Source organism: Chelon labrosus, assembly GCF_963514085.1.
Source record: "Chelon labrosus genome assembly, chromosome: 20".
In the NCBI taxonomy this organism is placed as follows: Eukaryota; Metazoa; Chordata; class Actinopteri; order Mugiliformes; family Mugilidae; genus Chelon; species Chelon labrosus.
Window position 1 is genome coordinate 19,661,106 of NC_140353.1, and position 19,039 is coordinate 19,680,144.

At 43.0% G+C, this 19,039-nt stretch overlaps 1 protein-coding gene across 1 annotated transcript; it reads left to right on the forward strand.

The window, feature by feature from the left end:
• The first annotated feature begins 7,410 nt into the window (after positions 1-7,410).
• Positions 7,411-17,756, forward strand: fbxo33 (F-box protein 33). The gene is made up of 6 exons (XM_084569003.1): positions 7,411-8,106; positions 10,108-10,218; positions 11,512-11,672; positions 11,822-12,030; positions 12,256-12,553; positions 13,170-17,756. The coding sequence occupies exons 1-6, from the start codon at positions 7,664-7,666 to the stop codon at positions 13,433-13,435; spliced, it is 1,488 nt and encodes a 495-aa protein (XP_084425129.1). The 5' UTR covers positions 7,411-7,663; the 3' UTR covers positions 13,436-17,756.
• Positions 17,757-19,039: the final 1,283 nt, after the last annotated feature.

Here is a 19,039-nt window from a genome sequence, read left to right on the forward strand (position 1 = left end):
CTCCGTTCAGTTCAGTCCCATTCAAAAGACCTGTTAACAACAACAGGACTTCTTTCACACCTCCCTCTTTTGGGTCTGCCTCCGTGCCCCTATTACCATAATGCTTGGTCTGGTTCCAGGCACTGTGTTTTGTAAAGTGTGTTGGCCCCATTTAGAGTTTTACTGATGCTACATAAATAAGACCAAAATGAGGGACTTCTTCTTTTCCTTTCGGCTGTTCCCTTCAGGGGTCGCCACAGCAAATCATCTGCTTCCATCTTGGCCTATCCTCTGTATCCTCTTCTCTCACGCCAACTACCTTCATGTCCTCCTTCACTACATCCATAAACATCCTCTTTGGTCCTCCTCTGGACCTCCTGCCTGGCAGCTCTAACCTCAGGATCCTTTGACCAATATATTCACTATCATTATTCTGAACATGTCCAAACCATCTCAACCTGGCCTCTCTAACTTTATCTTAGCTGTTGCTCTAATGTACTTATTCCTGATTCTGTCCATCCTGGTCACGGCCAGAGAAAACCTCAACATCTTGAGCTCTTATACCTCCAGCTCTTTCTCCTCTCTTTTCCTCAAAGCCACTATCTCTAAACCATACAACATCACTGGTCTCACCACTGTTCTGTAAACCTTCCCTTTCATTCTTGCTGCTACTCTTTTATCACACCTTTCTCCATTCATTCCATCCTGCCTGCACATGCCTGTTCACCTCTTTTCAATCATCCCCATTGCTCTGGACCATTGACCCTGAGTACTTAAAGTCTGGCACCTTCTGTACCTCTTCTCCCTGTAGCCTTACCCTTCCACTCGGGTTCCTCTTGTTCACACCAGCCAAGTATGTCCATTTACTTGTAATGACAGTAAAAACGTGGGAGACACTTGCAATACGTATGTATTGGGTATCAACCTATCGGAAGAATTGCAGCTTAGAAGAGGAAAAGAGTTTAGACCTTGTATACATAGAGCTGCGTCGTCTACGGCTGCCGACAGGTGTGTGGTTCTTTAAAAGAGCATGAAATACACAGCTCATAAAATGACAAAGCATTCTCAAGAAGAAACACAGTAGCTGCATTGTTACAATTTAGTATTTTAAAGACAGATTTGCATAATGAGATATGTTCCCAGTCTGCTCATTATTGTTTGAAGTCTTTACAGTCTTCAGTCTGTGGTATTTAAAGTATAACAAACTGTTTCCCTATAGATTCCACAAATATGCCTCTTGATGGGTTGAATCATCAGAAACCGGTCTAGTCATCTACTGTAAATGAAATTTCTAATTAGAATTATCTCTTTGACAGGAGCCTTTTCTGTTGAATTCTTCTTTTCTCATTTCTTTCTTTTTCTCGCTTGTTGTTCTACAATACTGACAGACAGGCTCTGATGAACATGGATTTTACAATGTGCATGTACGGTGCCACCGGAAAGTATTCACAGCGCTTCACTTTTTCCACATTTTGTTATGTTACAGCCTTATTCCAAAATGGATTAAATTCATTTCCTCCCAGATTCCACACACAACACCCCATAATGACAACGTAAAAGTTTTTTTTCACAGTCAGAAGCTCAAAATTGAGTTCAGGTGCATCCTGTTTCCACAGATCATCCTTGAGATGTTTCTTGAGCTTAATTGGAGTCTACCTGTGGTAAATTCAGCCTATATAAGGTCAAACAGTTGACAGTGTCAGAGCACATACCAAGCATCAAGTCAAAGGAATTGTCTGTAGACCTCTGAGACAGGATTGTCTTCAGGCACAAATCTGGGGAAGGGTACAGAAAGATTTCTGCTGTTTTAAAGGTAACAATGAGAACGGTGGCCTCCATCATCCGTAAATGGAAGAGGTTCGGAACCACCAGGACTCTTCCTAGAGCTGGCTGGCCGTCTAAATTGAGCGATAGGGGAGAAGGGCTCTAGTCAGGTACGTGACCAAGAACCCGATGGTCACTCTGTCAGAGCTCCAGCTTTCCTCTGTGGAGAGAGGAGAACCTTCCAGAAGGACAACCATCTCCACCAATCAGGTATGGTAGAGTGGCCAGACAGAAGCCATTCCTCAGTAAAAGGCACATGGCAGCCCACCTGGAGTTTGCCAAAAGGCACCTGAAGGACTCTCAGACCATGAGAAACAAAATTCTCTGGTCTGATGAGACAAAGATTGAACTCTTTGGCGTGAATACCAGGTGTCATTTTGGAGGAAACCAGGCACCGCTCATTACCAGGCCAATACCATCCCTACAGTGAGGCATGGTGGTGGCAGCAACATGCTGTGGGGATGTTTTTCAGCGGCAGGAACCGGGAGACTAGTTGGGATAGAAAGAAAGATGAATGCAGCAATGTACAGAGACATCCTGGATGAGAACCTGCTCCAGAGCACTCTTGAATTCAGGATGGGGTGACGGTTCATCTTTCAGGCTGTAACATAACAAAATGTGGAAAAAGTGAAATGCTGTGAATACTTTCTAGATGCACTGTAGTTTAGAGAAGAAAACATTGTTCTTACTCTTAAGTGTGCAATATTATTACACCACAAGTGTAAAAACTTCTCACATATGTGCAATAGTATTACACTATAAGGTTTAAAAACTCCAAACAACAGCTTGACACCAGTCTATGCAATATTTTACAATTCAACCCGTGCAATATTACAATTCAATCTGTGCAATATTTCTATCTGATTCTATTTCATTATTTATCTTTTATAGCTACTCTTTTTGCTCTTGTTATTTTTTATTCTGCATTTTCTGTAAGCTGTTGTGAACTGCAATTTATCCATTCCGGGACTAATAAAGGTTTTTCTTATCTTATCTTATGATTTATTTATAATAAATATTGCATGATGACCAGTGACATTTATGAGTAAATGAATATTAACATTTAGTTTGAAACTATTGTTTAATGCGGCCTAAAATTTGTAGCCTAACATACAGTAAAGATAATGTTTAAAGAAACAGTGTATTTGAATCATGCTTTCTCGCTTAGTAGTGACTTTCTCTCAGGACAGATAGGTTAAACAAATCCCTGTCACTGCAGCCTCGACAATTTATTACCTTTTACGAAGGAAATGGCCAAACAGAGGCGTGTGAGTGAGGACTTAATGACCTTTTACTGATTAGATGTACCATAAAACTGTTTGATTAAATGATCTACAGGAACATTAGACTGTCAGACACCTGCTTGAACTCTGCTGGAGAGGTTGTGTTGTGTAACATGGGACTGAAAGAAAAAAGAGCAGGGTGATTACAAAAGTGGAATGAGAGAGAACTTTTACCCTGCGCCTGTACATTTCAGTGAATCCAAAGATTAAATCAAACTACGATTACATTAAGAGAATTGGTCGAAAAAAATATGTTAAACTTGTTTACTGAGAGCTCTGAGTCACCTGTTTGTTTTGTTAAGTCGAAAATAACAAAGGTGAAGATGTTAGCAGCACATCACTGTATAGTAGTTGCGGGTCATCAGGACCAGCAAAGCCTTCTCTCTTTTACCCATTAATCTCATTAAATTACTCTCAATAGCCTATTCTTTTCATGTTATGGCTTGTCCGTCTCTCAGCTGCAGCGATTCCTATAGTGTAACTTTGCATTAGAGCTTTTATGAAATTATATTTCAGCCATCACGTGTTCAGTCAAAGAAATCTGTCTGGGCCTTCACAATTAAATCTGCAGGAGGCTGAAGCTTGAAACACATTGTGATGATGCTGTTCCTCTAACCAATCACATTTCAAGTTTGTATTCTTCGGTCTTCTCTGTGGCCTACGGTAGCGTCAGTGTTTTCGCGTCCTCTGATTGGAGGGTCAGAGAGCTGCTCTGTTTAAACCTCATGCATCAATTAAATTTACGACCCTCTTGAGTCTTTAAGGACAAAAATGTCCGAATCCAAAAAACTGCCATAAAAACTTAACAGATTGATATTTTCTCTGCTTTTTCCTGCATAAATCTCTTAAATCACTTCAGCACTTTACAAAACTACTAAAAATTCAATCATTTCGAGGATTTTAACCCTTTAAATGCCAGTTTGATTACTTAAAGTCAATGTTGTTGTTTTTTTGAAAAAAATAAAAATAAAAAATGGGTTATTTTCCATAAAACTAATGTTGGTCTGGGGCATTTTTTTCAAAACAGTCTTGGATATGACCAAGATTATCTAAAATATTGACTTGATTGCATTATTAGTTTTTGTCAAGCATCATATTTTATATTTACTACCCTCTTGTGACCTTAGTGGACATGAATGTCTCATTGACCCCCATTATAATCACATTTATTAATCTCTCAGCCATGACACAATATAAATATTCATTCTGCAATATTAGAGATTTTTGAGAAAAATGGTCAAATTTGTCATTTTTAGTGTTCAACACTAAAATCAGCCATTTCCCCCATAGGGCCTACGCATAAAATGTTTGTTATTTCAGTCGTTTTTGTGCTCATGTTATTGAGCTTAGCAGGCTATTTTAAGCTGTGTGTGTGTGTGTCTGTGTGTGTCTGAGTGTGTGTTCACTTTCAAGAAAATAAAAACATGGGCCACTTCTCTTACTGCACTTCACTGCAGAGAAAACAAAAATGGTTAGTGAGTTTATGCACCTGGCTGGAGCCCTGTCACAGACTGTTTGGAGCTTGGCTGTCTGCTCATTTCATTCCTTTGACAACCAAGGAGCAAGATGAACATGTTCTTCTCTCTGTCCTGTTTTATTGCGTATCCGTGTATTATAGATGGTTACTATTGCAGTGGCATCATAGCGATTGTATTAAGAAGTGTTTTGAATAAGGTTGCAGGGCATTGAAGGCCAAGGTGGAAAATGCATGGCCTGCCACTGCTATATAGGGAAATTGTACCGTACTTGAAATCTACAATATAAACCTCAGGATGTCTTCCTGACACCACCTGCTGGGGATAAAATTACATAGCAGCTTTTCTGAGGGGTATAAATAATGAAAGGTAAACACACTGAAAGTGTATTCTGATATTGTTCCATGGCAGGGGTGTCAAACTCATTTTAGTTCAGGGGCCACATACAGCTCAATTTGTATCTCAAGCGGACAGGACCAGTAATATAACAGCACAATAACCCATAAGTAAGGACAACTCCGGATTTTTCCATTTGCTTTAGTGAAAAAGAGAACAAGTAAATTCGGAGAATGTTTACATCTAATAAATCAAATTAGACCATCTAAGGTCGCTTTTGTTTGATATCTGTTTTTATATGTTAAAAACATGTGGGGGGTTTTAAATTGAAACTTGAAAAAAAAAAAGATTGCACTTGTTGAAAGTTTTCTGAGCTGCCATGTATGCTCAGACTTTCAAAGATCCTCTGTCTCTGAGCTGCAACCATAACTTCTGGAAGACAGAAGGTTGGATCGTCTGAGATTTAAAAAAAAAAGGAACAGAATAAATCAGTGGTGGTGTGCAGTAAACGTCAAGAGGAACCTAAATTGTTCTGTAAGGATAAGATAGAGCTTTGTGTACTGTCGGTGAGTTTTCTCTCCACCAAAGTCATGAACAAGCAGGCAGTGACCTGAAGGAGCAGCTAAAATCTGACTTAAATTATCTGCAGGAAAGGAAGGACAAATGCAAAGAAGTGGAGAAATCATACAATGAGGTGATTCAATACTCCATGGAAGCAGCTGTAACAAGAGAGGCAGACTAGAGCATAGTCTAGTGATCTCTACAAGTTCCTGAAAGAGGAAAAGGAGTCTGGGTTGGCAGCTCTGAAGGAGGAGGAGGAGGAGGAGGAGGATGAGCAGGATGAGCAGAAAGCGAAAACTGCAGACATTATCACTGTTGTTGAAGGACACCTGCGGAAAACCCACTCAGAGTGGAGCCAGCGCTCAGTCCTCACTGTCAAAACCTCAATTGTTCTCTGTGGCGCTGATAGAGGTGACCAAACACCTTGGCAACTTGTCCTCCAAAATCTGGGAGAAGATGAAGGAGGTCCCCTTCGGTCCTGTCATTCTGGACCCAAACACTGCATACACCTGGTCTGTTTATCTGAAGATCTGACCGGTGTGAGGGGGTGGAGACACAAACGTGCAGCTTCCTGACAATCCAGGGAGAGATGCAAATTATGCTGATTTGGCTCTGAGGGCTTCAGTTTGGAGATACAGTCCTGGAGGTGCGAGATCATTCTGTCTGGAATGTGGGCTGGGTTGAAGAGTCAGTTGACAGCGAGAGAGCGTCCTCCGTTCCTAAATCACAGTGGAAAATACACTAATGGTGATGGTAAGACTCTCCAGAGGATCACAGTCAAGCTGGAGACTTCCTTCTACAACCCTAAGGACATGACTCACATGTCACCCAAGAAGATTCGAAGCTGTAATTACTCTCAAAGGGCTTTTACAAAGAACTGAAATCAGAGAGTTTTCACTATTTTAATATAGGCTGTTAAGTATGGATTGATGGGGAGATAAAAATGCCAATTTTATCCATGTCAAATAAGAGATGATGATACTAAATTCTATTTTTTTATTTCGGTGCCTTACTACTTAGACCTCTTCATCACTTCTTTTTTTTTTTCACACCTCAACTCCCCCCCCCCCCCCCCCCACGTAATCTGTCTGGAAATCTGTGATTGTGACTAGAAGAGAATGGAGCAGTAGTGATTCACTGTACTGCTATCTTGTGGCAATAAGTGGAACCGAGTTACTATTCTGCTCACTGAGCCCACAATCACTGTGATTACATCCCGTTTTTAAGTCTATAAATTATACATTGTGTGGCTTGCATGGGAAGAGAGACTGAGCTGTAATCACCGTGTTGCATATTTGATATCTGCAAGAGCTAGTGCTGTTTTGATAAATAATGTTTAGGGGAAAACAACAGATTTTAAAGGCAGACTACACATTCATATCACACATGCCCTTTCCAAGCAGCATCCTATATAAGGATCCTGCAGGAGTGATTACTTAAAACAGAGACATCTGTGCACCATTTCTGTTTTAAATCATGGCTTTCCAGTCCCAGAGGTGCATCCTTTCTTTTTCCTTTTTTTTCTCTTTGATGATATGTTGAAGAGGAGGTGTGGTGCACAGCTGACTGAAATTTGCATTAAACTGCAGTCCTATATTGCATAAATAGTACTGCTGCTCGTGGGATTGACAGCAGTTTTCATAGGGTTGTCACTATCATTTCTCCTCTGGCGTTGTTTTGGTTTCTCCATGCAGTCTGCCTTTGCAGTGGTTGTGAACTAGAGGGGTGTGTCCGGGTAGAAATAACTCCAAAATAAAGATCACGTGTTGGCTCGAGTTTTTACTGGCGAGAAATACCGCCCTCCCGCGGAGCACAGCAGAATAGCAAAAATAACAGCCTCTCCGGATGAAACCATTCACTGGACAATCAAACGATGCCATCACAAATTAGCCCGAATGAGAGACATTTTTCACGAGAGCCTTAATATGGTTTCATACGTAACATCACAATCACATCGAATACACGTAACGACACAATTTCGAGCTGATTTATTTTTTAATATTTGTTTATATTGTTTTGCTCCCCTCGCCTTGACAACAAGTGGTGCGTTCCAATAGTATTGAAGGCAAACCTGAAAAACGGTTTGTTTTTACCGAGGGGAGGAAGCGTCGCTGGAGTTCACCTCTACGGCACCGATTTAAACAACGGTTGTAACATTTCTTTCGTAGCTGGTTGGCTTTCAGGCAGTGGTTATCTTAGCTCGCCATGGCTCTGTGTGGGGGTGTCGGAGCCATGGCTTTGCCCAGCGAGCTTATCGTGCACATATTCTCCTTTCTGTCCGACCGAGACAAGCTCCGGGCCTCGGCCGTCTGTTCGCGATGGAGGGAGTGCCTCTTCTACCCCGCACTGTGGACCGAGCTCAAACTGCGGATAGGTGGCGGCTGTAACGGCAGCGGCTCCAGCTCTGACGAGACCCCGAAGCTGGAGTTCCTCATGCGGAAGTTTGGCTCTTTCGTGCGGGAGCTGCAGCTGGACCTCGCGCCGGTGGAAGGTAATCTTAGTCACCTGAACAGCGACCCGTCGTCCAACAGGATGGACCAGCCTCCCGAACCCGACAGCGACCCACGACTCTCGGAGCGATGGAGAGACGCCATGGCTACCTACTTGGACCAGGTGTTGTGTGTGTTCAGCAGCGTCCGAAACAACAGGTAACACTGAATGCACAGCAGGGTTTATTTGTTTTTATTCGGTTTTGGGGGGTTCGCGCCACACATTCTCCCGTGGTTTAAAATTTCACGGTTATTTGTTGCGTCGCAGTGAGTTAGCAACTAGCTAGCTTAGTTAGCTATAAACAAACCCTGGCATTAGGAGTTACGTAATGGTGCCATGTCTTTGCGGTGGAGCTAGCAGCCAGCGTCGCGCATCCGAAGACATTTAACGGTGTGTCACAGCCTAGTGCGACGTTTGCCTCCATCAAACAATGATGTGTGTATCGGTGTCAATGCCAGTCAAACGCTGCTCTGCGTTTCTTTTGTTGCCAGTTCTGCTTTGCCATGTTACATTGCTGTCCACACCAGCACATACAATGCAGCACTGGTGGTCGCTGGAGAAGGCTTTGTTGCCTATGACTTGCTGATATCAGCACTGACACACACACATATATGCACTGTGTTTGTGGATATATTTAGCTGCGGCATGTTGCTTTATACTGTACTGCTGCGTGCATAAAAATATCCTCACTTGGATCATGGCTGTGCACGTTTATTTTGGGAAGCGTTTGAATGATAAAACCGATTTCAGTGCAGCACCCCCCATTACCATTACTTCTCCGGCGTGCTCTATTATTCTCTACAATGCTTTGTAGTACGGAAATGGTTCCTGTCCAAAGCTGTGAGCCTACTGTATGTCTTGGTCGTGCTGAGGGGGCGGAAACCTTATCTGCTGTCTGAATTCATCCTGTCGAGCAGTTTCTCTTTAAAAAAAAAAATCTACAGACGAAACCTCACCTGTGTCACTGCTCCACTTTACACTCATTCTAACATGGTTTTGAAATGTGACTAAATCAGGTGAATCCAGATGCTGGTATGCTTGTCGAGTTTGTTTCATTTCAGACCAATCCCGAAAGAAGTGGACTCGTTTCCAGTCTCTGATGTTTTTTCGAAATATTGGATGGCGATGACAGGGCTTCAGAAGTATCTCAGATAACACGAACCTTTTTGAAACGGGACACAGAATTACCTTTTCCTGTCTGTTCCAAACATTAAAGCTAATTTCTTATGCACTAAACCCCCTATCAAGATCCGTTTACCACCAATCAGGACAAACCATTAGAAAACAGCTGTTTCTAACGTCAGCCCTCATCGAACTAGAGAAGTGTGTGTTTCTTTTGATAAACACATTGATCAGCTCAACTGGCATGCGTTCAGAATGGGTAAAAACAACCCAGTGTTCCCTTTTGAGGGCACTAAGCAGTTGCACATGAGGCTGCAAAGCTCCGCTCAGCTGATATAAAGGAAGTCGGTGCATAAAACACAATGCCTTACCTTGTAAGCAGCCTTTTGTCTTATGTGGCACACATTGTGGTTGCTGAGTATATCACCTTCTACACTGATGTTGGAGAAAGCGTTCGTGTGTGTCGTGACCTCTGTGCGTACATCGACTGCATCAATTTTTTATAGCATCAAATTTTGGCATATAGCCTGCTGCTTGATCTTCGCCAATCTATTTTAAGTGCCAGGGTATAAAGGGCTGTAGACAGCAGTGCAGCGAAGTGCAGGACAGCCATAGCTCTGTGCAAAAGAGAAGGCTGCTCAACAGTCTGCAGATCCAAGGCCAAATTCCTCAAAATGGCTGCAGTTTAACTAACAGGTGAACCTAATATAAGCTGTTCGGTAAGGAAAGCTCAGCTCTTACTTGCTGTTGCTTCTGTTGATTTAGAGCATCCCTCGTGTGTGTGCTATGTGGGAAAACCAACTTACTGAAATAATGACTTGCACAAATGTTGACAGAACAAACAGACAACAGACGTCACCCTCCACAGATAATTACCATGTTGCATGAGTGTCGGATAAGAACAAATGCAAAGGTAGAATATAGATGATTTAGCAATGTCACGGACTTTCCATCAGCAGACTGTGTTGTTGCTGTAGAACAATCTGTCATTGGGGGTTTTTTGTTTCATTTCTAACATTGTCTCTTTCACTCTGTAGAAACCTGCAGAAGCTCAGCCTGTATGGAGACACCTTCATTCTCCAGCAAGAGGGGCTATTAGACAGCTCGAACCTGCACCAGATTCACCAGGGGGACAAAAAGATCAATGAGTAAGCCTGAACATTTGACGACGAGGGCAGTTTTCTTTAGAATTGCGTGACATGATATTTTATGTAAGAATGTAACGCAGTATTACATTGGCAACTGAATGCAGAGCATGATTTAATAAAACAATTTGTCTTCGGTACTGGATGTTTAGTCGTGCACGTGGGCGAGATTAAGTATTATATGCAAAATGGCACTTCTGGCACCCTTGGAGGTTTGGAAATGGTGCAGTGTTTGGTGTCTCAGAATGATAATTCAGTTTCAAAATTAAAAAATACATCAGATACATCATCTGGTTAGAGAATACACGGAATAGCACACTCTCTTTTTGTCCGGCCTTTTGCTTACAAAATGTATAAGATACATCGCAGCAAGGTACAGACTGTGGATTCCAACAAACCCTGTGGGACTGTTAAAAGACTGAGAGCTGCAAACGATGATGTCATGGTCTATAAATAATCCATTAGGCAACAGGCTGGTTGGCAGACATTGGCCCTAAAAAATATTTGAGAATCTGATCTAATCAGAAATTATGCTCGCATCAGTGCCCCAGAGTCATCAGGGTTGTCTCAGAATTCACCCGAAGAGACCTTCTTACACAATGTACTGTATACCTGTGTGTGTGTGTGTGTGTGTATATGTGTCAATTTCAGGACCACTCAGACACGGACTGCTTTCTTGGGTAGTGTACAGATCTTCACGAGCCTCAGTAGCTTTACTTTTTGATGCGATACTCTTTTATAGCTGTCAAACTGTCATGAGGTTGTTTTCCAGCTCAGTAGGATGTAGGTGATATGACATGAAAGTGAGATGTCACTGCACATAAGTGCTGTACATGCTTTGCTTTGTACAACAGGTCTGGAGGATTTGGAGCAAATGCAATAATTTAATAATGAGCTTTAAATTAGCCACACAGTGCAAATGAAATGTAAGTTAATGCCCTTTTCGGACCTGGTTATGAGAGTAATCTGATCGCAAGTGGCCAGCTTACAGTACATATGTGCATGCTTTAAGACTTTACAGCCTGTTTCAGAATTTGTGTTGCACAAACAATGAAGAGTTGCCGCATGTGGTTCTGATACACCATTAGATAGCTATCCATTAGAGACAGCAGCTGCTAGAATATTCTACTGACTAGGGCTGGGTTTGAAATATTTTCGGATTCTAGTCTATTTTGATTTGAAACGGCGGTCGACAGTATCAATACTCAGTCCTGTTACTGACCAGATGATTGTGGAGTGGGATCGGATCTCAAGATGAACTCTCTCTAAATTTCTCTTCCTCTCTGCACTCAACAGAATCCAGCAGTTGTTCATGGAGTTGTTATCCAACAGCAGGCAGCTGAGGTGGTTGTCTTGTAGCTTCATGCTGGGTCTGGTGACTCCCTGTTCATTAACCTGCTTGTCAAACCCTTCAGCTGAGACCCTGCAGCACCTGAGTTTACTTGACCACCAGTTAGGTATGTATATGTCTGGTAATCTGCCTGTGTGAATAGTGAAGTATAATAGAGTAGTGTGCAATAATAGAGTGCTGGAAAACTCTGACAAAGCTAGCTCTTATTATAAGTTCTGACAGCGTTTCACTTTTTTTTTAATAAATTCTTCCCAGGTCCCCTCATCTCACCATCAGAGTTGGATCGTCTTTCTAACCTTCATTCTCTGGCTTTGGATTTCTCTGACTTCACGTCCGAGCTTTGCGGTTTGCTGGCATCTCCACGCCGAACTCCACTGCATCGTCTCTCCCTGCTGCTCAGCGGTGCCGCCCTGGAGTTCAAGCCATTAGAAGGAACAGCTACAGAAGACGATTGGAAGGCGCTGGTAATATAACAGTTTACGATTTTCCTTGCGTTTGGTTCGGGTTGCTGCAGAATTCTTGCTGAAATGCGTTTTTGTGTGAATAATTCAAGCAGTTACAAGTGAATGAAAACCTAGAGTAAGGAACTGAAGTGCAGTTTCTCTGCTGGAACATCAGCATAACAATAGTCAACTGTGGCTGCCGTCGGCAAGTATCCAGATATCAATCGAGCTTACGTGATCCCGCAGGTTCGTGTGAGTGCCAACCTGCGAGTGTACATCATGGCCCTGGAGGTCGACAGCTCGGAGCTCCTCAGAATCCTAAAGCCAAGCCTTCCGCTGGAGCGCCTGCACCTCGACAGTTACAGCACGCTGGTGACCGACGCCACATTGGAACTCATCTCTCAGCAGTATAACAAAACGCTGACTCACTTTCTTCTCCTGAGGGATGGCACCAACTTCCCTGACCTCAGCAGCAATCGCAATGAAGACCCTTTGGTCCTCTTGGCATGGAGATGCACTCAGCTGGCTGTACTGGTGATACATGGTGAGTTCAGTTTCTTTTAGGGATATAAGGAGACCTACTCTCTGTGCGTGGTTTGTACTACATTGTGGTGGTATACAGGTGAATCTAGTGACATGGAGAAATTGATCCAAGCTTGCTTGGAGTGAACCGCATTGGTTTAGGTTTGATCAAATTGACTGTTTACAGAATTGATTTGCTGAATTGCTAATTTTCTAGAGGTCTGTAGTGATTATTTTCTAAAGCTATATGGAAGTCATGGGGGTATTGCAGTGAGCTGTAAACACTGTTTAGTTTCTAAAAGTCAGAACAAACTAATTTCCACAATTCTTCTGCAGTTCTGACTCTACTGCTTGTTACTTCCTGTTTATTTAATTATTTACACGGTATTTTAGGCTTGCGTGATCATTTTGGTCTACAGACGTTATTGTATGAGCAATTATGTGTGATGAGGAAGAGATTAAAAGAAAAAGGAAGTTATTTTTAGAAATGGTTAATTCACCAGTTAATAGGATTTTCATTTGTTCGCTTTTTCACAGTCTGTTGTCTTATACTGAGGCTGAATAGCATATTCATTATAAATCTGTAGTATTTGTAAGATTAGTCCAGTGCTCAGGGATCTGTCTCTTTCTCTCTAAAGGTTACACCATTTGGTCTCATAACCTGGTGGCCATCTCTCGGCTGCGAGGCTCCAGCCTCCGTGTCCTGACTGTCTCAGAGGAGAGCATCGACTTCGACCCGGACCAATCGGTGTATGTGGAGGGCGACCCAGTCCACAACCTGGTCAAGGAGGTCTCGCTGGGCCTAGGCCGCGTCTGGCATCCCTGCCTGGATTCCAGCCTGGTTTTGGCTGAACCCACCCAGCAATTCCACCGCGAGCTGCACGCCTTCAGCATGGGCATGTAGACAAAGAACGGCTAACCCAACACGTCACAGCCTAAACAGTGTCAAGACCAGGCCAGACCAACAAAGTCCAGGTCAGCTGAACCGAGCCAAAAGCAGACAGAAATGACAAATCTAAAGCGGATCTTGCAACAATCGATAAATTACATTTATGTGATCTGATGTGAGCGGATTGTTTTTATTTTAATTTTATATTGCGTTTCTCTCACAGGGGTTTTAGCACACAATCAAGTCCTACCACTTTCCAGTAGATCCCCTGTTTTCTTGCTTTACCTTTTCATTCTATTTAGTTTCTTAGAAAAACAGATGCAGCTTTTGACGTTTTAAAGATATTTTGCAACTAAGAACCTTCAAACTGACCATTCTATTAAATTATGTTATTCGTTCAGTTTGAAGGAATATCACTCTGATCTGACTACAGGGAAGACTTCACAGATTTTAATTTGTCTGCTGCAATTGGTCGTCTTGCTGCTTCAAGCGCCCACTTAGCCCAGTCTGGTCTGGTCTTGCCCTCAAGTATTCAGAGCTCTCTCCTTCACCTTAATAACCTCCAGAGCCTCTGTATTGTGTAACTTTAATTAGTTTCTTGTTTTTCTTTCTTTTTTTTTCTTTGACTGTTTTCCATCCCTCCCTGCTCTGTGTATAATCTTGTTTTTCCCGCGTGGTGGTTCCCTTGTCCGTATAGGCTTTGTGTGTATTTAAATACAGATATATTATTATCCTGCTCACAGCTAGAACAGGAAAGACAGGCAGGTTGAGTGATGACCCATAGGGATTTGAATGGGGATGTGTGTTCAGACACAAGTTATTAGCTTTAGTTATGAAAGTGTTTTTCTGTGGAGCTCCACTCCAGCAACTCCACTCCCACTGGACAGTGTAAACTTACCAATCAGAGACTTCCTAGGTAATACAAACATAGCTGCTTCTTTTGTTGCTCTGAAGGAGCGTCTTGTGCACTTGTCCACTAGGTTGAGAGCGTTACCAGCAGGGTGGGAACCTCCACTGTATAATGGCTGACTTTGGCTTGTGCTAATCGGTCCTAATGCAGTTTTTAGCAACAGCCTTGTCCACTCCATGACTCAGGTCATTGTCAGGAGAGTTGCATTTCAAACCCTATAGGTTTTTTAGTAAGGGTTTCAAGCAGTTACCGATGGTGTTACGGAGAATATTGTTACACGATTGCCGCCAAGCCACTTCCCACCCTGCTCACTTGTTGACTTCTTGGGAAACCTCACCAGTCTAAATGGGAAGCCTCATTTAGCAACCGTCAGAGCCAAACTATCTCACAATCTGTCCACCCGCAATACAATATACCACTGATCTGTAGTGAGCCGATAGTAAACTGTTGCATTTTTCTATATTCAGGATGAATATATCTGCCTTTCTGGTTAGTATGACTGGTTCCAGAGCCCTTTTCTATTTAAGATGTCATCAGTCGTTTTGGTGCACCATTCTTATTACATTCAGGCGTGGAAGCATCAAAGTCAACCATGACATGAAGTCAAAGAAAAGAGCAGGAATGTGCACCATGATATGAAGGGCTCTGAGATCAAAGACCTCTTCGAATAGTTTTGCGTTATTAAGAGAAGAGGGGGGTCATGTTCCATAATGCCATATTTGTCTGGGTTTTGAGAGGCTTTGTAACTGCTTCCAGATTCTTGGTGATGCCATGCTGAAACAGCTTCGTGTGGCGAATTCCAAACCCAGGTTTTGCAGTCATGGCCAGCAGCACTGTAGTCTGGAGCCCGTTTTTTTTTTTTTTTTTTTTTTTTTGGAGTGGAACATTTCATGACTAAGAAAAGGATGCACTGCATGTAATTTAACTCACACTTTCTGTTGGCCAGTCGCTTAGTTTTTTTTGTTCTGTATCGAATGCTTATTGTATAGCTGTATTTGGCGCAGAAATCTCCCAGGGCTGCCTAATAACCGAGTGTGGGACGTACTGCAGATTCCACTGACAGCCGAGACAGCTTTTTATTTTTGCGACAGAAATGGCACCTACAACGCAGCAAGGTTTCTGGGTCATGTTGCTCACGTCTGTGGCGAAAAAAGTGCTTCGCTGTCAGTCTCAGGTAGGCTTTTAACATCACTATGACGAGGAAAGTGGTGTTGATGTTGCGCAGGATGTGTGAAACAATCAGCTAATGTGAGAAAAAGTAGTTTTTGTTTGTTTTTTGTTGTTTTTTTTTTGTTTTTTGTTTTTTCCTCTTGAGTCACAGTTGCCTTGGAAACAGCCCCTCGTTTTCTCGATACAGTTGCTGTCGTTGTTGACGATGTTGTTTATCTTGCCATCCGATAAACCCTCGCTCCGGCTCCGTTGGAGGGTCAGCAAACCTAATCATACATTTGTTTTCAAAGATTAAGGTTGATAAAGACTAAAGAATGGCAAACGTGCAAGCTGCTCGTTGCACGTGTTTTCAATCTCCAGTAGATGTTGTTGGGGACAGAGAGTGGCTGTGGATTGGTGGAAAAATCTGTGCTGTCAATAGAGGACCTGCTGGGCCTAATTAATGTCTGAAGCGGTCGGTTTTCTGGGGTGAAATGATTTCTCCCTGGCACGGCGGATCTTGTCTGGCTGAGCTTGTTCTTCAGAATTCATTCAGCAAGGCATGACTTTGATTAAATTCCTGAGGGGAATGCCTTTGTTCAAATAAATGAATGCTTTCCATGCTCTGTGGAAATGCTGCCATGTTTGTGGCACAGGCCAGCCAGAGTGGACCGTATCGCTTTTGCTCAGAGAAATATGATTATCATTTGTGGAGAACTGGGGTCCAGTGTGGCAACATGTGATTCTCCAGTGTTGTGACTGCTTGGCGGTTATGACGGCTGCACTTGTGTCTTAGTAAGGAATTTCCTTAGCTGACTTGGGACTTTACCAGAAAAACTCAAGTTAGTTTGGGACTTGTTAGCTGATTTTCCTGAGAACGGGCTACTGTCAGAAAAGTACCCTCCCAAGTGGCATCAGCACAGACATCGTTGTATACACCATGGCTTTGTGGAGGTAAGAACAACGGCACTGTAGACTGTGATGGACCATATCAAGGTATATAGTTTACAAAGCTGACCTGCTATCTTTTCCCTGATATGGAGCCAGCGTCACACAGTGCCAGCACTTTGCTAGCTTCAGAATGAACTGGTCCTAATGATCAGCCTCTTGATACCAAATGTTTGTTCCGTTTGTTAAGGGACCTTGATGGTTTAGCCACGATAATCTCTGTAGTCCTTGGTTCATATCTCAGGATAAATGCACTTTGGTACCAGGAGTTTCTTTTAAAAGCTGTGTGTGGCTGTATATAGCGCTGTACATTCAAACACCTGGAGGGGACACAAACGCCAACATGACACATTCAGACCAAAATATGTTGGTTTTTATCTTATCTTCCTTCTCCCCTCCTCTCCTCTCACTTTCCCTCTCATCTCTTTTAAGAGCTCAACTTTGTTTCTTTTATGTGAGGCATTTAATCTGTTAGTGTTTGTATTGTGTATAGATAAAAGCCACTTAAGGGGTGGAAAAAATCATAGCAGTTTTTAAGTCGAATGTAATGTCAGACAAAATATTCATCTCAGCTGAGCTAACGGATTTTTACAAACAACTATTTTTAAAAAGAAGCAGATTTTACTTCCTCCTCTGTTTCCCGTCTTCTCAAGTCTCTAGATGTTCCTGGCTCCACACAAGAAATCAGATTTTGCTGTTTGGGTCGTCCGGCCTTGCCCTTGTTGCGGTGTTTCAACCCAGAATAAACGGAGGGGGTGTGATGTTTGCCAGATACAGTAAGCTTGAGCACATTAGAAACTTGATTTAGCTCTAACGTTCCCAGTGTCAAAATGTAAACAAAGTACTGTTCATAGTCATAGAATATTTACGCCACAGAACTGGAGGTGGAGACATACCAAGATTTTTATGAAGATTTCGTGGAGAGTTCTTTTCCTGTCCTTGCAAGGAGAGAAGAGCGGAGACAAAGTTACGCTCGGCAAGGCAACTTACTTTGAGCAATTCTGGGACAAACATGGTTGCAGCACAGCAGCATCATGTGCCTGAAAGCCTCTGGAGTCTCACGGCTTTTTAAACCTCAGCTCTCCGCAAGCGATGGCCCTGTATTAGGTGTTAGTGGTTGCTGTGATTGTTAGTTCACTATTTAGGGAGTCGGCGTTACCAGCTACAGTGGCTAAGGTTTTTAAATTCTCTCGGAGCGTGCCTGTATTCGCTGCGCAAGTTTTCATGTATATCCAGTAGAAAGGTGTGAATAAGTGTATGTAAACAAGTTGTCAGCCCGTGCAGCCGTCTGACATTTTCTGCATGCTTGTGTGTAAGTGTGCGTCGGGAGGTGGGGTGAGGTGGGGTGGGGGGGGCTTGCTCATGATCAGCCGTGTAGTATCACTCCCATCGCAGCAGGAACAGAAATCGTTCGTTCTCAGGGTACAGTTGGTCTTTTAAAAAAACAAAAGGAGGAGAATGGAAAGTTACGATGCTCAGGCCTCTAGCTCTCTCACGTGAATATTAGGAGTCACTGGATCTGCTTTCCTCCGTTGATGTGTTCTAAGCTGCCAAAGACCACAGTGGAACAGACTTAACCCAGACACAAGTCTATCTGAAGTGCCCGCATATACACACACACACACACTGGCTGGAGGCTGATTCAGTGTTCTTTTTCTGCTCTACACCTCCTTTTAACACTTTCTGTTCTCCTTCTCCGAGTATCTTCCACTGAACTCTCGTCTACTAATAGTCTCTTTGTGTGTCTACGCCCTGACCTTGCTTTACTTAGAACCATTCTGTGCCAGACCTGGTAAAATGTCAACAGTCTTGTCGTACGGTTGGAGTGAAAACAGACCAAAGCAGACCTGCAAGCAAAGGTTTGGTCCATCTTGTGTTAATGGCTGTACTCTGTGTTAAGAAAAATAAGTGTTTCGGAAGGCATTATTGGGTGTTTATATTCAACACGACACTTATAGGTTAGCAGCATCGTTGCACGACTTGTACAATGTGGCCAAATTCTTACCTCTGAATGGCACTCAGGGTCCACAGTGCATGTTGCCAGGCCTGTCCAGTCCAGTCCAGTCCAGTGTGGTGCAGTTCTTCATTGTGACAGAGGTTTAAGCAGAGAGGTCTGGCGTTGGACCGCTCGCTACCATATTCCTACTTCTTTCTCTTTCCTGTCCAGCACTTGTTACACTGTGAGGAGTGAGTGAATGTAAAACTAAAGGCGAAGGGGACAAAGCGCTTGGTTCAATCTCAGAACATGTCAGGGATATAAACACTCCCACAGATGCTTCCAGAAGTTACTTTCTGACAGACAGCAGCTTCCCAGCCAGGACAATGGCCAGTGTGTCTGATGTGCTGTGTTGTGTTGTACGGCCCGTAAGCCAAGGTTAGATACGACAGGAAGTGTTTACTCCTGGGCTTTTGGAGCTCTGAAGTGATTCGCTGCTAAAGATCTGCTAGGGACAGGACATTCCACACGGGGGGCCGCTCAGGCCGTCTGACTAGCAAAAAGTTTATTACATGGCTACAGCGTCTGCATGAAAATTAGACTCTATATACAGATATTCTATATTTTTTTTACTTTTCATGGGATCGAAGACACAGCTAGCACTGACGAGTCACAC